Raw genomic sequence first — 26324 nt, 5'->3', positions numbered from 1 at the left:
AATAGTTTATCATCGGATGACAATAAAAGAGAAAGTGATGCTGCGCTAAATGCAACAAATGCATCTTCATCGTTTTGAAATAACATTAAAATACCTGAAGTCTGAAGTGAATAAGATATCAGGAGCGTGAATACATCTTAATCTTGAGCTGAAGTGCTCAAATCTTTACTTTTCAAGGATGGTTATAAGTAAAAGTATTAAGAAAAATAAAAATAAACTAAAATATTCAATAAAGCATGAAAATCAAATGAAAACTTAATATAATTCACACAAAATTATTAAAAACAATTTATTTCACACAAAGATTTACTTTAGTTTTAGTTCTGATATCTTGGCACAATTTTTTATTCTTTACTTTTTAATCATATGAAAAGAAATGATAATTGATTTTGGTCCGTGTAGTCATGTCGATCTCACATCTCAATGACTAGTTTATAATGTTGCTGGTGTGTGGTGCCGCTATCAAAAAGCCTTTTACGCCTTTCGGTGAACAAGCAAATGAGCAGCACTGGCGGGGCTTAAAAAGTTGTCGGCTGAGCGCGTCGCGGGCGTCAGTCGCTTCCCGGCGCCGTCCTAGCGAGCAAGCATCCTCATCGGCCCTCGCCTACCGCGAACACGCCGCGCGAAGACACGCACTATGCTTCGGTGATGCTGGGCTAAGTGCAACTCATTATGTGAACTCTCAAAAAAACAAAATTAAAAAAACTATAAAAAAGCTTCCAACTTTTATATTTCTAATTTTTTAACAGAAAAAATTGATAAACAGACAAATTTGTTAAATTTGTTTAAAAAAATACGCCAAATTAAAAGTTTTAAAGTGCGTGCTTGTGAGTAGAGGTGGACGGGTCGAGGGTGGACCATAATTAGGTATGCTATGAAACATAAAAAATACCAATCATTGCGTTTGAGATCCGGATATTTCGCAGTTTTTTCTTGCTATGGTGAAATTATTATGTCTATGAGAAGAAACATGCGTGCGCGATTGTGCGTTTTATCTCGTTGCTTCCGTTTTTCACATTTTGTCATTCGTCAGTGAGTAGATAGACAACAAACTTACAAGTATATAATATGTTTAATATTATGAAGAATCGTGCCCTTAAATTTGATTTATTTACACAAAAAATTAAAATGAAAACATTTTCGTTAATGAAACAAATAATTAAGCAATAAATAAATTTTATTTACTTTATCTTTTGATAGAAAACTGTTATCAATAAAATATTTATTTACATCAATCAAAAATTAAGTATTACATCAATTTTGATATTTAATTAATTTTTTAAATGTGTTAATAGTGATATTCACATGAGAATCAATTTTAACGCATAGTAAATTGTCACAGACGCAATGAAGCATCACAAGAGCACAATTCGTTTTCTATTGACTAATTAACCTCGATATGCAGTCGTTTGGAACAGTTAACATGTTCTGAAACTAATTTTCAGCAAAAATATACATAACCTATCTCGGCAGCTATGTTTGCAACGTTTAAAATTGCTGAATTGGAATGACTCTTGATTTCAATATGTGAATATTAAAATGCTTAAAGCTCTCCGCGTTCTACCTACTTGATCGTTGTGGAATGATCACGCAATTAAAATTCACATCAGCCGCACGCAGCGCGCGCGATAAACAACGATCTGGTTAAAACGCGCGCACATCACCCAGCATTAGCCAATCGCCTCGATTAAATGAATCAATTGCGAACGGCTACAACAGTGCAAAAAAATCTAATCGAAGCATCTTACTAGCACTCTTCCTTCTTGCGGGAATTGTAGGATATACGAGTGTGATGTAGATGTAGATTTAGACACTTCCCCAGTCGTCGGTTGTGTTTATGTTGCACACGGATACGCGCGCATGTAAACCGAAGCTATTAATGTGGTAAACGAGCGCGCATTGCATGTTTTTAATTATGCGTGCGCGCGATTCGAATGTTTTGTGATGTGTCAAGCCGCGCGCATCCCAAACACTCAGCGTGTTTAATTATTCGAATGTGTGTTTAACGCAACCGCGTGCCGAGTAGTCGATGAGAAATTAGAAACATGCGTTAATGAAACGCCACGCGTTTTCAGAGCTTCTTTACGACGCAACATTGACATCGATAATTGTAATGTAATAGGCCATTAGAAAATTAATCATTAATCTTTACTTCTTTCAAAAATTCTATCTTGTTTGGTAAAATAAAATTTTTCAGTTTTTTTTTCAGAGAAAAGTGAAAAACAAAAATTTAAACGCTTATAACTTTGGTAGTTATTTTGCAATTTTAATAAAAACTTGGAACAATATTCTTAAGAAGTTATATTTTGAGCTTTAAAAAATTTTGAGTTTTAAAAATATCATAAATTGTTTCCAATTTTACTAGAATTGAATATTTTTCCGAAAAATACGTAAAAAACTAAAATTTTAATGAAAATCGCTCATAACTTGTGAAATTATTTTTTATTTTAATCAAAACTTCAACAAATTGTTCTAAAATGATATACTATCAACCAGTTTCTTTCAAAATGTCTGAAAATATGAAAAATTTTGCTTAAATAATTTTTTTCATAAATGGTAATACAGCAACATTTAAATTTGAATAAAACCATTTAAAATGCTTTAATATAATTTATTTTTACAGCAATGGATGGTCCATGGTGGAAAGAAGGCTTCTGGTTGATACTCATCATCGCGGTAGTCGTGAAAGCCGAACCACCACCTGCGCCCAGATATAATGAGCGCGATCGAGAAGATAACGTCCCAACGAGACGATCAGGGTAAGTCGAATATAATCGAAATAATAATTTCGTCAATTAAAATGTTTGATGCCTTTACTACTACCTTATCAGCCCATATCTTTGCTATCTGTCGAAATAAGACGCCCGTAATCTGCACATCTGCATATCTCGTCGCGCTCCGCTCGTAAAACACAAATAAACCATCAGAATCTGTAATAAGACGAAGAACAACACATTCAAGAGTCCTTCTTCTTCACATCGTGTTTACGCTGAGATTAAGTACATTAATCGTGCCGTGCATCGTCTCACCTTGCGATTGGATTCCGTCGAACAATTCGATGCGTTCGATTACCACATGAGAAGAGCCTCATGTGGGCGTTGGAGCGTTGGATGAATGAAACTCTTATCATAACAAGCCGCATATCATTCTCACAACATAATTTAAAGCGAAAGAAATCATGTGCGAAATTTCGCGCGTCGGCGAACAATCAACCTTGGTCATTCAACTTTTGTTTTTGTTTATTTAACAGCTGATAATACATATTATACGATTAAAAAATGTTTTATAAACTGGTATCTTTAAAAAATTCCGACATTTTACTTGCGGTGAAGTGTGCATGTTCTGGTTCGGGTGTTGGTGGAATTATATCTTCATCTCCACTGGAATAATCATACGCTTTTAATGAATTGTCTTGTAATGCTTCATTTCGTAACACTTCGGGAGATTCCTTTGAAGAATCGCTCGAATTCATACATGTGTACATTGTTTCGTCAGTGGACCTGCTCATCGATGATTGTAGGCAATATTGAGTTGTCTCTTGTAGTTTACTTTGAAAATCAGTGTAACCACCGGGAAATAATCTTCGCGGGCGTGGATTTCGTTTAATTTTTGGTGTGCTTGGACTCATCCACTTCAATACCACTGAAGGTTTCAGTTTATTTGGCGTTTGCGTTGACCTTTCAGACATAGACTCAGAAACGTGCATTTTGGTAGATTTTTTGTTTCAAACTGACGTTTTATGATGATTATTTAACTTTTCAGTTTTTTATATTGATGTAAAAGGTGACGTGATTGTTTTTATTTTATTTTGGAAACCGCCAACGTCTTTATTTGTTTCTGCAATGCTATTTTTCAAATCCAATCCGTTCATACATTTATTACAGATAAACGCGGCTACGCTGATTTAGTTTACGGTTATTGATATAGAGATTGGCGCCAAAACTTTTAAATACAGTACGAGTATGCCATGATATCAAATACACGAGGTGGAGCTACGGATTCTTTGGAAAAACGAGCTTTTCTTAAGTAATGAATACTTTAAAGGTTTATGGACAAAGTCAGAAATGTTTGCCAAAAATTCCAAGGAAGTAAATGCAATCCAAAAATATTAAAAACTAGCTTTTGCTTGCGATTTCGTCCCGTTATTGCTTAATAAAAATGTAATTTGTTTTTATTCTCTTGTTATAGACATAGTACCTATATGTCAATTCTATCAATAAGATTCGCAATTTTATTTTAAAGAAATTAATTATATAAAGAATTGCTAATTATGCACTTCTTTCTAATTCAACTATTTAACTATAACTATGATTGAATCTCAATGCCAACTTTTATTCTATAAAAAGGGCTGTCTTTAGGGTTTTCCTGGCAATTATTTGAATTTTTCTTGCCGTAAAAACCATCCTTGTACTTTTCCGAACATTGTAAAACAAGAATTGTCCAAATTGGTCTAGGCGTTGTTGAGTTATGCGCTTACCAACAGATTTTATATATATATATTTATTCATTTATATATTATAGATTAAAGAATACAAGTTCCCTTATAGATCGACTCGTAAACAACGAAAACGCTACCGAACCACACACAATTAATTGTTCTAATTACCAAATTGCTTAATGATAGGCTTGCATTCCGGCCTGCAATTGCGACATTTTCTGCGACGTCGCTGCTCACACACACAGCGGCTTAATTAACATACCATTAAGTCAAACGTCTCAATTCATCGCAATTTCCTTCTTATTCATATCGTAATCTACGTGATCGGCGGCAATTTTAGTGCTTTTTCTGCAATTCGCACTCCATTCATTCTCATTCGCTGCATTCAGCATGATTATGATTAAGATGCAAAAATGCGCTGGATGTTTCTTGATTAGCTGTCGTCCGACATGTCGTCCGCTCGTTACTGCAGATTATGCTGATGCCAGCGTCGGATAACGCGCGCGCTGCTAATATTCAATCATCTCGCTTCGGAGTTAATTTAATGGCGCATTATATCCGATGTGTGATGGGTGTTGGAACGTGTCAAAACATGTTACAAACTCTTTATCTCAGCCTATCCGGAAAAATTATCATTTCTGACGTGTTTTTACATCAATCTTTTATGAAGCCAATAATATTTATGGGTAAAACTTAAAATTTCCTAATTTTATGATATTGTAGTCATTATTGTCAATATTATTGTCAATATTCGTACATTATTTTATTTTAATATTGTTATTACATGAAGTAAATGTACATACTCTAATTTCCCCATAGAAACTTCTGTTCTATGTAAATCACTTTCAAGGTTATGTTAGGTTATGTTACAAGCACCGAAACTGAAAGATGTAATCGGTATAAAATGCTAGTGTTCACTTGTCAAATAAAATGTTTGGTAGGTGGTCTCACCATTGACCTAATCTATTCACTATTAAATTTAATCGAAGCAGATAAACGTTTTATCGCTTCCTGACCCGACAACGAAACACATGTTTTAACTATTGTAAGAAAATTGGTTAGCGTTAATTAATGTGTTTTTTTTTTCTACAAATTCATCCGTAAAATGTATGTAAAGCGGTGGTATTGTTATCATTGGGCGGCGATCATGACAAAGTAAAGAAGAGATGAAAAAGCGGCCTCGTCCATCAATCATAAAACTGAATTAATAAGCTTCCGAAGAAGCCGATAGCCGATAGCCATCGAAGTAGACGCTGTGAGCATTTTTCTTCCTTCAAAATGCAAACGAGCAGTTATAAAGATGCATTTGTCAGATTAGTTTCTAAGTTTCTAGCGTGCTTCACAACTCAGTTCTTCCAAAGAGGAACTTTTCGAAACTTTTAAATGTTCCTGGTCACAAGTGCATGTTATATGTGCACAAGTGTATAAATATATAAATGCATATACATCATTAATTAATAACTTAATTACGCAACACTTGTTTATGAAGGAATTCATCATCATCGCCATCGCGAGACAAGTGCTACTTATATGCACACGCATTCGTCGTTATTAGCACTTGCTTGTTGGGAATGTAGTGCGAATGAAATAAAAACAAAATGGCGTGCGAAGATTCATCATAAGTTCAATAAACTATCATCGTATCACTCAATCATACCTAGGTTATGTGTTTTTTACTTGAGGTTAGGTTAGTTGAGTCAATAAGTTATATAATATAATAGGTTATCGACACGAGCGCATGCGCACAATGCCTTTCTGGGAGAGCGAAATCTGATAGCTCATTGAATTCGCTTATTAAAATCATAGAATATCAGAGATTTATATTAACCAGCCGCCAACCTGCGGTTTGACCTGAGATGTTATCAGTGTGCACCGCCCGCACGATACTACTATCGCAATATGGTTGCGAGCGGCAATTGTTTGCAGAATTATTGGAAAAATCCAAACGCATATTGAATCAGCCACAGGCATAGAATATTTCAATATATTTAATAATTACGTTGTATCATATTGTATAACGAGTCTGTTTTAGGTTATGTGTGTGCAATTTGCAAGTGTAAATGATGATTTGTTGCGTAGAATAAATTCATCTGGACTTCTGTATGCTCTTAAAAAGTAGGTCAGTGGCGCTTCAAATAAAACAATGAAACATCTCCATACGCACTATAACATTAAATATTTACATGTTTTAAAATAGTATAGGATAAATATTGTGTTTGAAAATAATTTTTCTCTGCGTAAATACCGGACATAACCTGTAGTCACAACTATTTTGAATGAAAACGGAATTTTGAAAATTTGCAGTTGATGCTAACGGCAGATAACGGTTTGTATAAATGAATGATCTATAAAGGATGCATTATGAAATCATTAAGTCGTTTGTGCCTTTGACGCATCGACAATATATTAAACAAAAAGAAATTAAATGAAATCAAAGCAAAAATAGATTAACAACAACATTTTTAGAAACAAGTTGGTATTACCGAATTTATTACTCTTATTAATGTGATAATTGCACACTGACATGCGTTAGATCGTGTTCAGACATTTGGGCTTAGAGATTTGCGGATATATTGGAATAAAACGCCGCCGAGATAACCCAAACCTACTGGCTTTGAACTTTGAATTAGAACTTTTAGGTCAAACTACGAGCACTCGCCGTTCTCGGCTAGCTTTGCGAAATTATTTATTAATTTATGAAAAATACCAGAGTGCGGAATCATTTCGGATTGGGTAGAAGACGGATAAAAAAAAACGATGCGCGTCGACGCACGCGAGCTGGTTATGCACGAACGGTTTGCGTTCTTTCCACACTTCGCATTCGTGGGGGGTCTGTGGATCTAATGCAGTTGTAAGTACTTGCGATTCACTTTGAAATATGTAAAATTCTGGAATATGTGTGTGGAAACGCAATGATTTATTCGGGTATTTATCAAATTGAACCAGAAATCAACTCGGAAATAAGATATATATTTGTGTATGGCAGGTACTTGACATAATTTTACGGGTAATTGTGGAAAAGGGCACTTGTGGCATTCAAGTGGATGGGTTTTACAACCGTCTGCCATTTTCACGTTATTTGCATCGTTGCACTTTTAGTAGCCATTTAATATAACCTAGTTTGTGTTTACTAGGCAAACAAACATAATTATATTTATTTTTTAGTCAATTAAAGCTAGGGAAGTTGCTTTATTAATGATTATTATTTAAAATGCAAAATTGGTTGAATAACACGATGAAAAACAAAAAAACAGAATTTAATTGAAGATATAGTAGAAGTTAAGTTAATTTGTTAACCAATGCAGCATAACCTTATTTTTAACAGTTTTTCTGGGTAATTTTACAATACAAAAATTGACATATCTTACAAAATAGTCTTCAGTTAAAAAAATCAACATTTGCTAACAAATAAGTGCTATCCACGTCTGTCAATAATTGATGAGTAGCAATCATCCTTTGGACATTGAATAAACGAAGTCATGAAGCCATTAGAATTTCGTTTTTTTCCAAGCATTGTCCTTTGGTGTTTGCTTCAGCATGCATACAGCGTCCCATCGATAAGCATTGCTCATTCCTGCGCACTTCTTCTACATGGCCGGCCGCATCGGTCTTCACGTTTAGCGGCATTTCGCGCACATTAAACAAGAAAATAAGCGACGCCGCCCGAGCTCGTTGATCATGAATGAGCATTGTATGCATGTGCATCAATTGTGCGCGCATGTTGCAACGATTGTTATAATGCAGCACACCTTCAGCGCGCGCGCGCCGAGAGATGCAAACAGATTGCGCGGAAATGTATTATGTAATCATGTAAAGTAACCGCGGCCATTGGTCGAGCTAATCTGATAATAAACGTGATTCGCAGCCATAAATAAAAATGCGTAAGAAGCATTTCTTCACTGCACTAGACGACAAATAAATTAGTATTGGTTTATTCATGATAGGCTACCAAACATACACAAATTGCTTATTTAGGTGCGCGTAATGATGCGGTGCGTACACTTAAGCTGTCAAATCGCATTTTCCTAAGCTTTAGTGCATTGTATTCGGCTCACGAAAGTAAAATGAAAGCTTAACTTGCTAAGTAAATCCGGCGATTATCTTATTACCTTTCCTAAGTAGTAGTCTGTCAATTTGTGTAAACACACTCACAAAGTGCAAGAATGTAATTGGATAAATTATGAAAATATGCTTGTCACACGTTTAAATTTGATAGAGAACATTAACAAAACAAAAATCATTTAATTTACGTTTTTATCGAAATAATTGATTGTGTTGCCGGTAATAATCAATCTTTTAACTGTTTGTTCTTGCTTTGTTTGAATTCACCGTTACAACTTATCACTTATCATATTCCATTGCATTCCCAATATTCTTTCAGTTGCAGTTGATTCGATTACAACGCTATTGTTCGATGCGTGATAGCGGGTGATATATTCTGATTGGGGCAGGCGGTGCGCGGCGTCCAGCTGTGGAGCACGCACGCACATCGTTTCAATCCCTCTATTGGATCCTTCTTGTTCTTTTTCTGTTTCTTCGTTTGCTTCTCTACTCACTGTTCGTTGGATGCGGGCGCATCGCGACCATGCACAACAATTCAATTCGCTTCCAGTCGCCTCTCACACTTATCATCTTCACGGCACACGCGCATTGTTTCTACTAGTTAACTTCACTTTTCGTGTGCGTTAACAAGTGGTTGTATTTATTCTTTCTGAATGGTTGAACATGCACAATAAGTATACGATGCAAATGAAATTGCTATGGGGAGATAGGCATCGGGTGGTTCAGATTGAAAACGAATCAATTATTATCAATGTGTGTGTCTGGAATAAATTTCAAGTGACGTGTTTAATTTCCTGAAAAATATATGCAATTAACTGTGAAATACATGTATACGTGATTTATGTTTAAAATTGTTTTTTTATTCGGTTTCATTTTTTGGTTATGAATTGTGGTTATGTTATTTTCTATCGTATGCAACCAAATATTTATTTTATTATTATTATTCATTTGTTTTCGCCATTTTGTAGCAAAAATAATTATTTTTATTTCATTCATTAAACTTTTTTATTTATGTTTATAATAATTATTCAATTTCGTTTATATAAAACTGATTAACGTTACCAACTGCACATTTTTAAAGAAAACTTCCCATAAACAAGTTCAAATTGATATAATTTTGCGTTAGATAATTTAATCAAGGTTGGAATGCGCAAATTGCACATTCGAGATCTAGGTCATCATCACCTACATGCGAATATAAACAAAACGAAAATTGTCCGCGGAGCTAATATTTTTCGACTGCAGCGAGCGCGTCGGAGAGATTGCGTCACATCTTAGATTAGAAGCGTTTGTGATAGCTTAGACTTAATTAGAATGCATTTTGCACGCACTCGTGCTTTCCACCCGCGCTTTATTATTACGAAATTAGCGATAATTTGGCGTAATTCAAGGTCCAACGGATTAATAGATAAATAGGCGAATGACACCCACGCAAAGCGCGCAAAAGTGTGAATTTCAACGCTGCGGATGGGAGGATAATCGTGCTCGACTTCCTACAGACGCGAATTACTCTCTTAATTCAGGGTTTAACCACGCGGGGATTAGGTACATCATTCGTACAAGAATAAACTATGACATATATAATCTTTAACTTTATTTAAATACCTACAATAAAACGTTAGTTAAATTAATTTTATGACGTTTTAAACGTTTGTTATTCTTTTGCATAAAAAGTGATGTGGTTAGAATTGCACTACATAATGCAATGAATAATTAATTTATTGATTTAGAAACGACAGGCTGAATCGCCTCGGATAGCTGTGATGTCAATTAACGAGCCGTTATCTGATCGATTGCAATTTACGAGGCGACAGAATTGTCATGTGCTCTCAACAAGTTCATAAATCAATATGCAATTCAACATTAAAAGACTGCATGACATTTTTAATTCCATCAATTAGATGACTAATTTTATTAAAAGTCGTAAACCTACTTCATCGAGATAAATATTTTTTACGATTATGCATGTTTAATCTAATTATTATCAAATAAAATTGGAATTTTAAGTTGGTTTGTTTGTTGATTGTTCTGTGGCTATTATGTGCATATATCGATGAAGCCAATTTCCTATTAGGGTCGAGATCGGGCGCGCGGATTCGAAACCTTTGGTCGAGCCGATGCCAATGACGATCACAATATTCGCGCTTGACGCACCAGTGGATCTCAGCGATCGGTAAATCATCATCACTGTGCGGCATGTTACAATGTTACCTTTATGTCTTGATTGCGCTCAAGCCGCACTCATCCGCGACTACATCAAGCATCGAGGGAATTAGAATTATACTATGCGCAATTGATCAATTGTACATTTCAAACTATCAATAATTGTACTAACTAAAATTATAAATTATATTTCCACTTGGAGAAATTTTATAGGACGTTGGATATTTTTTACATCAAAAAGTAATAAGAATTTTTATTTATTCGTGATAAAATTGGATGTCTGAGGCATTAAAGGGAATATCAAATGATCTTCCATAATTTTTATTGCAGTCTTCAATGGAATTTTCAGAAAATAACAAAATGCAAACTTTTAACCAATATTTTTAAGTTTCTGCTTAATACATCAATGAATTTGCTGAAAATATTGAAATCTACATCAAAGATTTTTTTCTGATAGATTTAAAGTGTATTTCCAACCCAAAATTACATAATTTGCAATAATTTACCTTTTTTTTCCAGTTTGCACGTGTGCAATACCCGTGCGGGAAGTTACTGCTGCCCCGGCTGGAAGATGAACAAATTCGGTCACTGTCATATACGTGAGTAATCTTTGCATCACCCGCAGCTACAAACCGATCAATATTATACGAGCCAATGTACCACCAATAATAATTTGCATTAAAAAATCCTTAAATCCCTTTAGGATGGTCAATGATTTATTCTTCTGATCTCTTACATTCTCGAATTACTTCCTTGTGAGGTAAATCGATGCACTTCGATACACTTTGCGGTAATTTTCGTAGTACCCAATCATTATTCGGGATTTATGCACGTCGTTGAAATACTACTTTATATTATCTTGTGCCAATCTTAAATATTGTTATTTCTGTGTTTATGATTACGTTTTTGTGTTTACAGCTATTTGTATTACGTCATGTGCGCCTGGATATTGCGTTCATCCGAATCTCTGTAGATGTGAGAATGGTACCATGAATTCGACTTGTGCCTCCGAACGAACTGGTAATATAGATTTATTGGTTTAGAAAATTTATTATTTTGATGAGTAATTGAGGAATATTTTAGTTCCTGGAGGTTGTAAAGCGATGTGTATGTTTGGTGGTACCTGCAGGGATGGTAAATGTGAATGCGCACCTGGATACACAGGAGAATTTTGTACAGAACGTAAGTCTTTGTAATGGAAACAAATATTGTTTTTGATTGAATGTATTTTAAGCGGTTTGCGTGGAATCGTGTAAAAATGGCGGGCGATGTATTGGACCTGATCGCTGTGCTTGTGTTTATGGTTTCACTGGTCACCATTGTGAACACGGTATTAAAATTATCTGCGAATTCACATACTAGGTACTTTGATTTGAAAGAAGTAAATTTTTTATTATAGATCTTCGTACGGGTCCTTGTTATACTTCCATCAGAGGTAACCTCTGTGTAAACCAACTACAGGGAGTTGTCTGTACCAAAACATTGTGTTGTGCTACTGTTGGAAAGGCTTGGGGACATCCTTGTGAACATTGTCCGAGTAGACTAGAATGTGATACTGGTTTTATCAAGAACAAGAAGACTAATGAGTGTGTTGGTAATACACAGTTTATATTCTTATAATTCTAATTTACTATGTCTAACGAAATTATCTTCAGATATCAATGAATGCGAAGCTATTCCACATTTGTGCCATGGTGGTAGTTGTGTCAATTCTATCGGTAGTTTTGATTGTGAATGCCCTGAAGGCCAAGCTCGTAATCCAGATACAAATCAATGCGATGATCGAGATGAATGTCAAGATGAAGGCATCTGTGAAAATGGTCGCTGTGTTAACACTGCCAATGGATATTACTGCCTGTGTAATCCGGGTTTCATTCAAAGTCAAGATCGTACTTATTGTATTGATGGTCGGCAAGGTTCTTGTTACACTAGCAGAGTTGGAGACTATTGCAGGAATCAATTATCACATAGATTATCAAAGAAAGATTGTTGTTGTGGTGTGAATATGGGGCAGGGTTGGGGACCGGACTGTGACAGATGTCCACAGCATGGAGAAGGTAAAATCAACTAAAATACATAATATCTAAAAGGGATAAAGGGATATTTTTGATGTAGATGAACACAGGATACTCTGTGCTGGTGGTATTGGTGTCCACAAAACCCCCACTCCACATGGAGGGTCAATGACAACTGACGAAAAACAAATTGGTTTGATTTCTATCAATGAATGTATTCTGAGACCAGATATTTGTGGGGAAGGTCAATGTGTTGATACCAGAGATGGTTACGACTGTGTTTGTAATCCAGGATATAAACATAAAGGAAAATCATTAAAGGAATGCGAAGGTTTCTTGTAGTTTATATTATTTAAGTTTAATTAGAAGTTAATGTAATTGTTTTTTAGATATTGACGAATGTCGTGAGGGAAAATGTCAAAATGGCCGTTGTACCAACACACCTGGATCATTTACTTGTATCTGCCCCCCTGGTTTTGATATCTCTCCTGATGGTAGTATGTGTACTGATCATGATGAATGTAGTGAGATTGGAATGTGCACCAATGGGATCTGTATCAATATGGATGGCTCTTTCAAATGTCAATGCAAAAGTGGTTTTAAATTGTCTCCATCAGGATATGCGTGTATAGGTATTTAAAAATCAAAGATATCTTGATTAGAGTAATGTAATAATATGTTTGTGTTTAGATATTGATGAATGTTATGAAAATCCAAGAATATGCCTCAATGGCAGGTGTGACAACACTCCTGGATCTTATACTTGCGCATGTCTTCCTGGTTTTATCGAATCATCCGACCGCACCTTCTGCAGTGATATGGACGAATGCGCTAATACAGGAATGTGTAATCACGGCCGATGCGTGAACATGGAAGGGTCCTTCCAATGCGTTTGCGATTCTGGTTATAAACTAGGTCCTGACAATCACCATTGTGTTGACATTGATGAATGTATACACAATCCTTGCACGCATGGAACTTGCTTCAACTCGCCGGGTAGCTTCAGATGCGAATGTCATGCTGGTTTTAACATTGGGCCTGATGGTCGCTCATGTCTTGACACCCGTCGTGATTTATGCTATCAACAATACCGAGATGGTCAATGTCAAAACCCTAGTTCTATTGCAGTGACGAAGAGTAGTTGCTGTTGTTGTACAATTATCTCGGGTCAACCTATGGGTTGGGGTACCACTTGCCAACCTTGTCCTATGCCCGGAAGCACCGAATTTGATCAATTGTGTCCGCATGGATCTGGTCAAACCTTTGATGGAAACGATATCAATGAATGTGCGCAGAATCCAAGTATATGTTTGAATGGTGCTTGTGAAAACATGATTGCAACTTATAGATGCATTTGTAATCCTGGATTTAGAGTGGATGATACAGGAAAAGTTTGTACTGACATCAATGAGTGTGAAGAGGAGGAATTGGTAGGTGTTATGCCTGTTTATAATGTTAGAATGAATTGTTAGATTCTTTGCGCAGGTGTGCAGCGGTGGTCAATGCAGAAATACGCCTGGAAGTTTCCAATGCATTTGCCCAACTGGAACACAGCTCAATCCAGTGACCTACGTTTGTGAGGATATTGATGAATGCCAAGAATTGGGTCCAGAAGCATGTTTTAATGGAGAATGTGTTAATACTCACGGATCTTATAAATGCGAATGTGATCCGGGTTCAGTCTTAGATAACACCGGACGAATTTGTATTGATAACAGAAAGGGTTCTTGTTGGACTAAGATGAATCATGGCCGGTGTGAAAACAACCTTCCACAACTATCACGTCGGCAAGAATGCTGTTGTTCTATTGGTGTTGCTTGGGGCTCACCATGTGAAAGATGTAATAGAAACGAATGTGAATGTCCAAAGGGTTATGCCAAGATTGATGGAAAAACCTGCGCCGATGTCAATGAATGTGAACTCAACCCGACTATTTGTAGAGGCGGTGGAACTTGTGTCAATACTGAAGGTGGTTTTACTTGCACTTGCCCACCGGGATTAACCCTTGATGAAACAAGTAATAATTTAAATATGGTTATAATTTAATGTTTAATGTTAATATTTACTTAGGGACCCAATGTTTGGACATTAGAAAAGAACAATGCTTTACACGATATAAACATGGAAAGTGCAACAATGCCATCGATGGTCTTTTTAGTAAAAACCTCTGTTGTTGTTCTTCTATTGGTCGTGCTTGGGGCGATAAATGTGAAGCTTGCCCGAGAATAGGTACATCAACATTCATTGAACTGTGCCCAAGGGGGTCTGGATTTATTGAGCGTAAAGACATCAATGAATGTACGGAGTTTCCTGGAATGTGTCAAAATGGTCGATGCAAGAACACTGTCGGCACATACAGCTGTAAATGTAACAAGGGTTACGACTACGACGATAATCGAATAAAATGTATTGATATTGATGAGTGTAGCATTACGACAGAGAATGTTTGTGGTAACGGAGTGTGTCACAATACTCCCGGTGATTTTGAATGCAAGTGTAATGAAGGGTATCAAGCCTTACCGCCAATGCAAGTTTGCATGGGTATGTCCAATAAAAACATTTAACTTACTATCTGTTTTAAATCGAATTTTCTTTAGATATAAACGAATGTGAAGAACAAATTGGTTTATGTAGAGGTGGTCGCTGTCTAAATACAGAAGGATCATATAAATGTCAATGTCCCCCCGGTCATGAACTTGCAGCTGATCAACAATCCTGCAAGGATATTGATGAATGTTCACGTACCAGTGGAATTTGCTCAAATGGTGTCTGTGAGAACATGATGGGTACATATCAATGTGTCTGTAACGATGGATATCAACAAACAGGTCTAAAATCTCATTGTGAGGATATCGACGAATGTGAAGAAGAACCCTGTGATGACATCTGTATTAATACCCCTGGTAGTTATTCATGTTCTTGTGGAACTGGTTACGCGTTACAACTTGATGGTAGAACTTGTAAAGATATTGATGAATGCACAGAAAATCCTAGGATATGTAATGGTGGTCAATGTAGTAACATTAAGGGCGGGTACATTTGTCATTGTACTGATGGTTTGATACCAGGACCTGACGGTACCTCTTGCCTGGACGTTAACGAATGTAAACAAAATCCAAATATTTGCGGCAATGGCGAATGTGTTAATACGTTGGGGTCCTTCCAATGTCGTTGCGAAGATGGATATTCTGTAAAACCTGATGAGACTTCCTGTACTGATGAAGATGAGTGCGATCTTGGAATCTTTAATTGTCATACTTTTGCTGATTGTATCAATAATCCGGTAATATCATATTTAGCTCAAGACTATTTGACACTAAAATATTCCCTTACATTTTAGGGTTCATATCAATGTCGATGTAATGATGGTTTTACCGGTAATGGAGTTTCTTGTCGTGATATTAATGAATGCTTGACCAATAATGGGGGGTGTGACCAAAACGCCCAGTGCGTCAACACCGACGGATCTTTCAAATGCATCTGTGATGCGGGTTTTAAAGGGGACGGGTATTCTTGCGTTGATATTGATGAATGTTCTAATGACCCTACTCTATGCGAGAACGGTCAATGTTTAAATCACCCAGGAGCGTTCCGATGTGAATGTGAAATGGGTTTTATTAATCCAAATCAATCTAATGAACAATCTTGTGTTGGTACGTGATGCCAAGCTCTCTTGTTTTCATTTAATAATTTCTTTTTTATAGATATTGATGAATGTAAAATGTTTGATCAACTTTGTATATTTGGAAAATGCGAGAATACCTTCGGAATGTTCCGTTGTGAATGTAACGATGGATATAAACTTGATTCTTCCGGCGGTAATTGTACAGACATTGATGAGTGTGAAAGTCCACAAAGTTGTCTATATGGCAAATGCTCGAACACAATGGGAGGATTCCAATGTCTTTGTCCACCAAATTATGAGCTTGTAGAAGAAGGAAATGCTTGTATAGATCGTCGAACCTCAAGGTGTTACCTCCATGTTGATCTCCAACGTCGTTGCGCAGATCCAACCGCTGACTACGTAACGAAAGCAGGATGCTGTTGTTCTGTGGGCCGCGCATGGGGACCTACTTGTGAGCTGTGTCCTTCTCATGACAGTAAAGAGTATCAAGAACTCTGTCCAGGCGGAATGGGATATCACCCAAACTCGCAAACCGTCGTCCTCGAAGACATCGACGAATGCGCCGAACACGAAAATCTATGCGAAAACGGCCATTGCACAAACACTTTTGGTAGTTTTATGTGCTCTTGTAATGAAGGTTTCAGATTGGACAATTCGGGTGTTATGTGCGTCGATATTGACGAATGTGCTGAGAGTCCCAACATTTGTCCTGTTGGGCAATGTGTGAATGAAGATGGTAAATATTACTGTGAATGCCCCGATGGTTATATGCCTTTGCCAGGACGACGGGAATGCGTGGATATGCGGAAAGATCTTTGCTTCTTGAATTACGAACGCTGGACGTGCTCAACTCCAATGACTCAGAATCAGACTAAAAAAGTGTGCTGTTGTTCCATGGGTCAAGCGTGGGGACAACCTTGTGAACCGTGTCCTATTCCAGGCTCCAGTAGGTACAACAATCTACACACTTGGTATCTGTGTGTATGACCAAACCACATTTATCTTAACATTGATCATTTTGTTATAGCTGATTACATTGGACTTTGTGGTGGTCGACCAGGTCAAATTGTCAATCAACTCACAAACAGGACAGAAGAGATAAACGAATGCGACCTTATGCCCAACATGTGCAATCACGGGTCATGTATGAATACGCCTGGAAGTTTTGAATGTCAATGTAATCGTGGTTATTCTTACGACATCAATTCACATCAATGTATTGATGAAAACGAATGTGCTAGAATACCAAGCCCATGTGAAGGAAATGCACAATGTGTTAACTTACCAGGTAGCTTCGAATGTCGTTGTCCCGAAGGATATAAACATGGATCTAGTTTCATGGACTGTGTCGACATCAATGAGTGTGTTGAACGACCTCATATTTGCACAAGTGGAGAATGTAAGAACCTGCAAGGTAGCTTCCAATGTATTTGTCATCCGGGTTATGCCCTCACTCAACTGAGAGATAACTGTGCCGACGTGGATGAATGTGCGCGACATCCGAATATTTGCAATGATGGTACTTGCGTCAACATCATTGGTTCGTACAAATGTCATTGCAATGCTGGTTTTAAGTTAAGTCATAACAATGATTGCGTGGATGTGGATGAATGTCATATGATGCCGTTCCTTTGTCGAAACGGCCGCTGTCGTAACAACATTGGATCCTTCCAATGCGAATGTGCTTCCGGATACACTCTCACACAAGACAGACATAACTGTAGAGATATAGACGAGTGTCACGAACAAGCTGGGACTTGCCCCACGCCCGGAAAATGTCAAAATATTATGGGATCATTTGTGTGCTCATGTCCGGATGGATACGAATTGAGCTCAGTGACAAATATCTGCGAAGATATTGACGAGTGTGAAACAATGCCAGGTATTTGTGAGAATGGTGTTTGTACGAATACAGATGGTGGTGCATTCTGTACTTGCCCAGATGGTTTCATTTTGAATCAACATTCAATGAAATGTGTCGATGTTCGCCAAGAACAATGCTACGACCACTTCTTTAACCGCAATTGTTCTGAACCGCGTGGAATGCGGATGACAGCAAAGGAATGTTGTTGCTCTAGAGGTGCTGCATGGGGTCGTCATTGTGAGGAATGCCCAAGAGAAGGTTCCAGTGAATTTTTGAAACTATGTCCTGAAGGTTTAGGAAGAATGGATACTGGTAACGACATCAACGAGTGTGAACTCATGCCAAATGTTTGCGAAAAAGGTGATTGTGTTAATACTGACGGATCCTTCAGATGTGAATGTCCATCGGGTTATGTACTTGACAACACAGGTATGAAGTGCATTGATGATAACGAATGCATTAGTAATCAAAATGTGTGTGGTAACGGCACATGCATCAATGTTGTTGGTGGATTTGAATGTTCTTGTAATGACGGGTTTGCTCCGGGACCATTGCAAGTCTGCGAGGATGTAAACGAGTGCCATGAAATTGGCAATCAGTGTGGCTTCAGATGTCATAATGTACCAGGTTCATTTAGATGTATTTGCCCGTATGGATATACTCTGGCACCCGATGGACGACATTGTCAGGATGTGGATGAATGTATAACACCAGCTAATAACTGTAAATTCCAATGCAAGAATCAAATTGGTTCGTTCATGTGCGTGTGTCCAGAGGGTTACACTCAGGTGGGAATGACTGACGACTGTAAGGACATCAACGAATGTGTAGTCAATTCTGGCTTGTGTCCGAATGGGCATTGCGTGAACATGCAGGGATCCTATCGATGCGACTGTTTCAGCGGGTTTGAACACAGCGAGGATGGAAAATCCTGTATAGGTGGGTAGCAGAATACAGTAACAGAAACTTCACATTAGATGGCGCTTGGTGTTACAAAACGGTAATTTATTTTTTGCTCTGCAGACCGTCGACAAGGACATTGCTTCAGACAATTAATCCATGGCAGGTGTACGGCAAACACGAGGGAAATGAAAACTGCAACGCGTGCAGATTGCTGTTGTTCAATTGGACAAGCTTGGGGACCAAATTGTGAACCATGCCCATCGAAATTTTCCCCGCAATATCAAGATTTATGTTTGGAGATTGGTTTTACTGTTGATGGACAAGGTTTTTACTTATTTAAAGTAGTTTTCATTTATATATTAATTTATTATGTATTTCGGTATTAAATTAGATGTCGATGAATGTGCAACAATGCCGGACCTTTGTAAAAATGGACGATGTATCAACACAATGGGTTCCTACAGGTGTATTTGCAACAAAGGTTACAAGACTGATGGTTCCGGCCTAGCCTGTTACGGTAATACTGGCTTTAAATTATTTATCGTTTCCTAGATGTTATTTGATATATTGTGGTATAGATGTTAACGAATGCCTCCAAAATCCATCCCCGTGCCAATACAACTGCCAGAACACGGAGGGCAGTTACGTCTGTTCCTGTCCCGTGGGATATTTGCTCAATCCCGACGGACTTACCTGCCGGGACTTGGACGAGTGCGCTACCGGCCAGCACATCTGCCAGCACAATTGCATCAACATTCAGGGCAGCTATCAGTGCTCCTGCAGCAAGGGATATAAACAAGATGGCGATGATTGCTTAGGTACTTTTGAGTAGAAAAACAAAAAAATCAAAAATACATTTATCAAATGTTTAGATATCAATGAATGCAAGGAAGGCGTTTGTCCAACACCAGGAAGATGTGTTAACACCAGAGGAAGTTTTAAATGTATTTGCCCACATGGTTTCAAACTAGACGAAACCGGAACTTATTGTACCGATGCAGATGAGTGTTTGGATGATACAAAATGTCAAGAAGGATGTCAGAATTTAATTGGTGGTTACAAATGTGGATGCCCAGATGGGTACGTCCTGCACCCGCACTATAATCACTGCATCGATAAAAATGAATGTCAGGATAATCCCTGTGGAGCAAATGGTAATTGTTTCAACACGCTAGGAAGCTATCGATGCGGATGTCCGGAGGGGCATCAATTTGATCCACGCATGAACATTTGCATGCAGGTATGCCATTATTTATGCAACTTTTACTAGTTTTGATGACGATAATAATTTAATAGATGAGTTCGGTGTGCTTTGGAGCACCGTGCAGTTTCGGTTGCACGCCTGGCTCGCAGGGATATTCGTGCCGGTGTCCACAGGGATATCAAAACATCAGCCCGGGTCATTGCATCGCGACGATATCGCCTCCAGCGGGCGGCTATCGGCAGGAAATAGGAAACGTGCCCGTTTACCCGGTCGGTGGTGATGCTCAGTCGAGTACCGACGACAAAATCATCGGTTCCGAAGGCTGCTTCTCCTGCAAGGTATGCTATCGCATTCGCTAAACCAGAGATAACTCGGGAAGTCCCCGAATGGCACCTAAACGAAATCAGATTCTATTTAACGAATTGTCTGAGTTTAGCTGAATGGGCGCCATCGGCGCGAGTCACGTCGGCAGCGGGCCCTCCTGGGGAGCAACTCTACTGAAGCCATCGATCAGCTACTGCGAAGACCGCGCGGCAACGGCGTCAAGCGGAAAATGCGAAGAATGAGGCGGCACGGCTACGGCGAGGACATCGAGTTGAAGATTAATTTAAGCCAGACCAAACACCGTATGCGAATTGTCAAGATACAACCATCTGTTAAAGTAAACATTCTAAATAATCTAAATCTAATCTAATCTAAAAATATTATGATTATACAACATTTTATGAATAATTTACAGAAAGAAATGGAGTATAAGCTAGTAAAGGGTACAGACCTTCATAAGTTTGAGTTATTGAAGAAGAACGGCGTGTGGGCGTTGCATTTCAAGCGACGTTTGAAGCATCCGGGCAAGTTCGACATCGTGATTCACGGCAGGCCGATTCGCGACGCCGATAAAGAGGATGTGACACCATCGCCGGAAGACAGTGCCGTGACAACGACGACACAAAGCAACGACGCCATTGAAAACGTAGCGTATGAAAAGCCGCTTACTCTAAAAGTGCGCCTGATCGTAATCGAATAAGAGAAAAAAAAAACACAAAAATAGGTAAAATGTCAATAAAAAGTGCCTTTTAAACACATACATATTGAAGCCATGGCTTAACAGAGCCAAAACATGAAAATACTGCCATATCCAACTAGTTCAAAGCGCGCAATTGGAATAAATTATTTTTTGCTATCGTAGTGTTCAAAACAATAAGGGTGTTCAAATTGTAATCGAATGTGTTCAATGATAAAATGCTTTTATATATAATTACATTTTTATAATAATAATACGAATGCGTCAATTTATCAAGATGCATTTATTTTTGACAATTAGTTGTAGATAGGAACGAGTTCACGTAAAATAGTATTACAAAAAAAAATACAAACACACGACATGTTAAGTTATACGTATAGATGAAATTATTCTTTGGTTGATTGAATATTTATAATTATGTATCTAATAATTATTATATTTTATTTGTATAGAAAAAACAGTGAAAGTTGATACACGATTATAGAGAGCAATAAACAATACGGTTATGTTAAATATTCATTATTAGGACAATAAGAAGGATGAAAGCGGATGCCATAATAATGGCGCCGAAAACGTTGAGGGCGCCATTCGAAGATTAACGATCGACGCTTGAGATGATTAATTTTTGACGAAGCTGTATACCTAAGTTACCCAACATGATAAATTGTTTAAATTTATTGCTTTACAAACTGAAAAATAAAATTTATCAAAGAATGTGCTTCGTTTTCTTTTAATATTAGTGGTTATAAATAAGTAAATAGGTCGTAACTTTATCATAATACAATTGATTGATTGAACTTTGAAACAATATCAAGCGGTAACGTCCTACAATTTAGTAAATCAAATATTATTACAAGGCTCACCCAGTTAATTAAATTCAATCGAATTGGGGAGGAAAATTAGCTTTGTTACGTGGGATTGTCACAATAATAATACATCATTACACATGTTGAATGCTTTAAATATTAAACAGAGATAATATTTGTTTCAAATTTCTATTAGTGATCATTTTAAGAGGAAGAATTTATGATAATAATAATTCAGATATTAAGTGTATGGTATTAAAATGTCAATAGAACAATTTATGATTTCTTAGCTTTGGATAATAGGTAATGGAAAAGGCGTTGTACAAATTGCATAGATCTTTGATCACGAAAATTCACAAATCTACAAAAAATCGACATAAGTGTTCTAATTTTCCAATTTTTTGTTCCTAAGCCATTTTCACCTGCAACCGATTTTAACCCTTTTCTAAAAAATCGGAAAAACAGAGTATAAGCATGCGTATATTACTTTTTAGTTAAATTTTTCATATTTTGTCAATAAAATAAAGTTTAAAACGAAAAAAATAGCCTAGAATTTTGCCATTATGCAATGAACATTATACTTAATGCAATTAATGTGTTATCACAGAAAACATTTGATATGCAACTTAGCCTAAATTAACTCCATAATTCAATCAGTAATCAATAAACCATTATGCCCGCTTAGCAGCCTGCAATTGTCAGAGAGAGTATTATTCAGCCAATGTGGCAATGAATTTAAATTAAATCCGCAAATGCCAGGCGAATTTATTTGTCACAGAGGTGCAGCACAACACTAAAAATGATCCTCATTTACATCATAATGCAACCCGAGCGGCGCATAATTATTATATCGGACGCAGCAAATATTTCCAATTTCTGGGAATAGTTTTAACCCAAATGACACTCGCACGGGAAAACCATACAATCAATATTTATCATAAATAATGCACACTTTATTCATATAAATTTATTCGATCACATATGCATGATTTAAATGTTTTTCCTATACAGCGTGTTGTGTTGAAATGATAATAAATAAATTAATACTTAGTGTACAGCCTACAGTATTTACATTGTGTGTTTCTATATATAATATTTACAATATTGTCATACAAATAATAGCGTCTTAATAGCTTTGGAAGTACAATCAGTTGTAAGGCGATCCGTTAGCACTTTCGAATAGAAATGAGTTAGAAAGTTGCAACACATTGAATTGTCATATCTAAACTGCACAATCACAGCAAAAATTGACTGCTCGTTCCTCCCATACCCAGAGTTCACGCAGATCACTAGGTAATCCAACTACACCGATTTTATTACCGGCTTTGGCAACTGTACAACGTCCTGTTTTGCGTCGCAGGATTTTAACAGTAAAACTACGCGGTTTACACTTGTAATGGCCGTACCAGCAAGTCTTCGAGGTACACTCGACACTTCGTAGGTACCTTGGGAAATAATCAGGGCCTAGATCGATCCATGTAATACGTGATTCACATTCCCACTGTCTCGAAGCACCTTTTCCATGTCTTCCAGCGGCAGATCTTCGTTTTCTTGATTGTTGCACTGGTGGTACAGCCGCAACGTGGTTGACACTCCAAGCAGGTTCGTCGGCGATTTCACGTGCGTAGTCATCTTCGACGTAAAATGGCGGCACCAAACCAACTTTACGTTTACCCATGGTACTGTCCTCGTTGTCTAACAGGTCGTCATCAAAGAAGTCGTCTTGTGGTGGTTCAGCAATACTCATATACCGTGAGTTGAAGGCCGGTCCAAGAATTTCACTGAGGATATTTTCACCCAGTTCGTTGCAGATGATACCGTTTGATTTGATACTTGCTGGCGTTGTCACCGCGATAAGCAAACACTGCCAGATGAGGAACACGTAGTGGTGCATTTTGTAGGCGTTGAAGGTGCGACAAGACTGGTAGTGCAAACGCTTTGTTCAAACATTACTAGGTTGTGCCACTACATCCCCTCCAATATCGGGTACGACACTTTCGCCACCAGGTATAGCTGGGAATTTACCGTAATCCGCATGGGCTGAAATTCAACAGAGAAATCAACATGTGCCACCTTAAAATCAGATTAGCAGCGGATTATAAGAAGGCGCGTTACAAAAGTTAATCACAATGCTTGTTTACCGACAGCTAAAGTTTAACTGCGGGAAAGTCCATGTTTAATTAGTATTTACATAGAATTCGGATCGAAAACTATTCTCATCCAATTAGAAATCAACAGTATTTTACAAGTTTACAACATGTAATAAACAAAAAAATTATATGTTTTGGATCCTGATATACTGCTCCCATGATATAAAGAGGGCTGTACAACGCGCTGACCCTTCGAGCACTTTTTTGCATAAAAACATAAAACATGTTTTTGCAGGGCGCTTAATCGCGGATTATGGTTATTTGCCACTATAAAGTCCGACGTCATAAATTCGCACCGAACCAACCAGATAATACCTAAAAATATAATTCCTAATAATACACAATACGCCGCCGTTTGCCGGTTTTTCTATTTTTTGGCGTTTTACGATTTTTTCGAAGTTTATCACAAGAAATTCGAGTGGCGGTGTATTATGTACTTTACGTTAGCGGCTCATGTAAGTATCGAGGGCTAAAAGTCTGCGTCAAGCCTAAATCTGAAATTAATCGATTGTGCTTTAGGGGATTATAATTCACGCGAAAGCTCGCCGAAGCTTCACTGCATCGGGTTACAATTAGCGATAGATACGCATCGACGTAATTTTGGATACCAATTTGATCCGAACATCAAAATTTTACTTTTTTTTTCATTTGATAAAATATGGTTAGGTTTAAAATTTGTTCTACATTCGATTGACAGTTGACAGTTTGTAGGTTATGCGCGCGTCTTTTGTCTATTTTTTCTGTATATATCGACGGAAACCGAAAACGTTTCGCAATTCATCAGCGCTTAAATATAAATGCGGATTTAACTAAGATTAATCGCGCCGATGACCGCCCGTCTGGAAACGCTTTTTCGCCCCGAAGGTCTCACTCGACAGAGAGCTAGCGCGCGGACATTTATTAAATGGCCGGCTAATGGCCGCCCAACATCCGACGAATCATTCCCGAGCCGGACGTCCAACGTCCGAATATACATAAAAAATATTAAATTAAATCATAAACTACTCGCGCACATTTTTTTTTTGCTGCGGTGCGGTTTGAAAAATTACGTACACGGAAAAAATTCGTATGTAAATTGCTAGAATGTCCGCGCAGTGTAGGGCGGTTTTTTTTCAGTACAAGATTATAACGCTTGTATTTTTCCGGCCGAGCGCAGTATTTTCAAATTCATGCGTACATAAAACGCCCCGGCGTCGGCCACGAAAATGGGAAATTGTCCAGTTTCGACCGGACACATGCTGGAGTGTCTCGTGCTCCCCTAACGCTTACGATGTTTCAATTCATTACGAACATGCGTCGGTTAATTGGTTTTTCGCTATGTTTGTGTCCGCTGGAGCAGCGACTTTATTTTCGCCGAATTGCACATTACAGACTCGGGTGACAAATAAAAATTTTAGGTACAAAAAATACTTCATTCAAAAAGTATATGTAAAAGTAAATTTAAACTAAAATTTAAGAAACAAAAATTTTTCTTGACTTTTTCACATATAAAATACATAACTATGTACTTACTTTTAAATATTTTATTGGTTGTAAAATTTGCTAATCCCACAGCGTCGTCAATTAAATGTAAAATAACTACACATGTCACATTAACTAGTTAATGAATACGTTATTATTGTTATTATTATTATTGATTATGCTCCGACACGCATGATTAATTGCTTGTTTACAAATATTTGTTTGTATGAAATTGTAGAAGTGATCAAACGTGCGGAATTTATTCAAATTAGCAAACGCCCTTATCGGCACGAATTAACAAATTAGGAAACACGGTACACGCGTGTGTTTTGTCCTTTTTGGGCGGCGGGCAAGCGCGCACTGGCGACACTTTTATTACCATTCGCAGCAACACCGCACACGCCCGCTTATCAATACGCTATCCATGTAAACAAAGGCGTGAGCCATTCAATAAAATATTCAACCAGCATTATTTGTTGTCATGGTCAAATTTCAACATAACAAGCAAGTAATAATACAGAAAAAATTGCTTCGGTAATAAATTACATATAATAAACGTTAGTAATGATAAATTTAATTGATATTTCTAAGAGGGTTACGCATACGCATCCC

The 26324-nt window shown here is 37.4% G+C and overlaps 2 protein-coding genes across 2 annotated transcripts; one reads left to right on the top strand and one right to left on the bottom strand.

The window, feature by feature from the left end:
- The first annotated feature begins 548 nt into the window (after positions 1-548).
- LOC135800224 (fibrillin-2-like) lies at positions 549-22009 on the top strand. The gene is made up of 24 exons (XM_065313385.1): positions 549-867; positions 2624-2759; positions 11183-11262; positions 11582-11683; positions 11747-11845; positions 11898-11993; positions 12063-12257; positions 12319-12720; positions 12779-13009; positions 13068-13310; positions 13369-14108; positions 14164-14695; positions 14749-15219; positions 15276-15961; positions 16019-16331; positions 16383-17249; positions 17331-19106; positions 19191-19394; positions 19462-19587; positions 19649-19888; positions 19943-20310; positions 20367-20612; positions 20711-20935; positions 21014-22009. Exons 2-24 carry the CDS (start codon positions 2626-2628, stop codon positions 21296-21298), a joined length of 8661 nt encoding a protein of 2886 aa, XP_065169457.1. The 5' UTR covers positions 549-867; positions 2624-2625; the 3' UTR covers positions 21299-22009.
- Positions 22010-23108: 1099 nt separating this feature from the next.
- trk (trunk) lies at positions 23109-26049 on the bottom strand. Its single transcript, XM_065313892.1, has 2 exons — positions 25764-26049; positions 23109-24141 (listed from the first exon to the last, which is right to left on the bottom strand). The coding sequence occupies exon 2, from the start codon at positions 23993-23995 to the stop codon at positions 23324-23326; it is 672 nt and encodes a 223-aa protein (XP_065169964.1). The 5' UTR covers positions 23996-24141; positions 25764-26049; the 3' UTR covers positions 23109-23323.
- Between the last annotated feature and the right edge of the window lie 275 nt (positions 26050-26324).

This window comes from Atheta coriaria, unplaced genomic scaffold (genome assembly GCF_025399875.1).
Source record: "Atheta coriaria isolate IRGN ID8LTWV9N9 unplaced genomic scaffold, Caltech_Dcor_3.1 hic_scaffold_10_pilon, whole genome shotgun sequence".
In the NCBI taxonomy this organism is placed as follows: Eukaryota; Metazoa; Arthropoda; class Insecta; order Coleoptera; family Staphylinidae; genus Dalotia; species Dalotia coriaria.
This window is presented reverse-complemented; position numbering and strand designations above follow the sequence as displayed.

What these genes read in the sequence shown, in the direction of transcription:
- LOC135800224 (XM_065313385.1), top strand. Translation starts at nt 2,626, where the DNA reads ATGGATGGTCCATGGTGGAAAGAAGGCTTCTGGTTGATACTCATCATC. An exon ending in ATTCGGTCACTGTCATATAC is followed by an intron (nt 11,263 to 11,581) that starts GTGAGTAATCTT and finishes TTGTGTTTACAG; the next exon opens with CTATTTGTATTACGTCATGT. An exon ending in GCCAATGCAAGTTTGCATGG is followed by an intron (nt 15,220 to 15,275) that starts GTATGTCCAATA and finishes AATTTTCTTTAG; the next exon opens with ATATAAACGAATGTGAAGAA.
- trk (XM_065313892.1), bottom strand. Translation starts at nt 23,995, where the DNA reads ATGCACCACTACGTGTTCCTCATCTGGCAGTGTTTGCTTATCGCGGTG.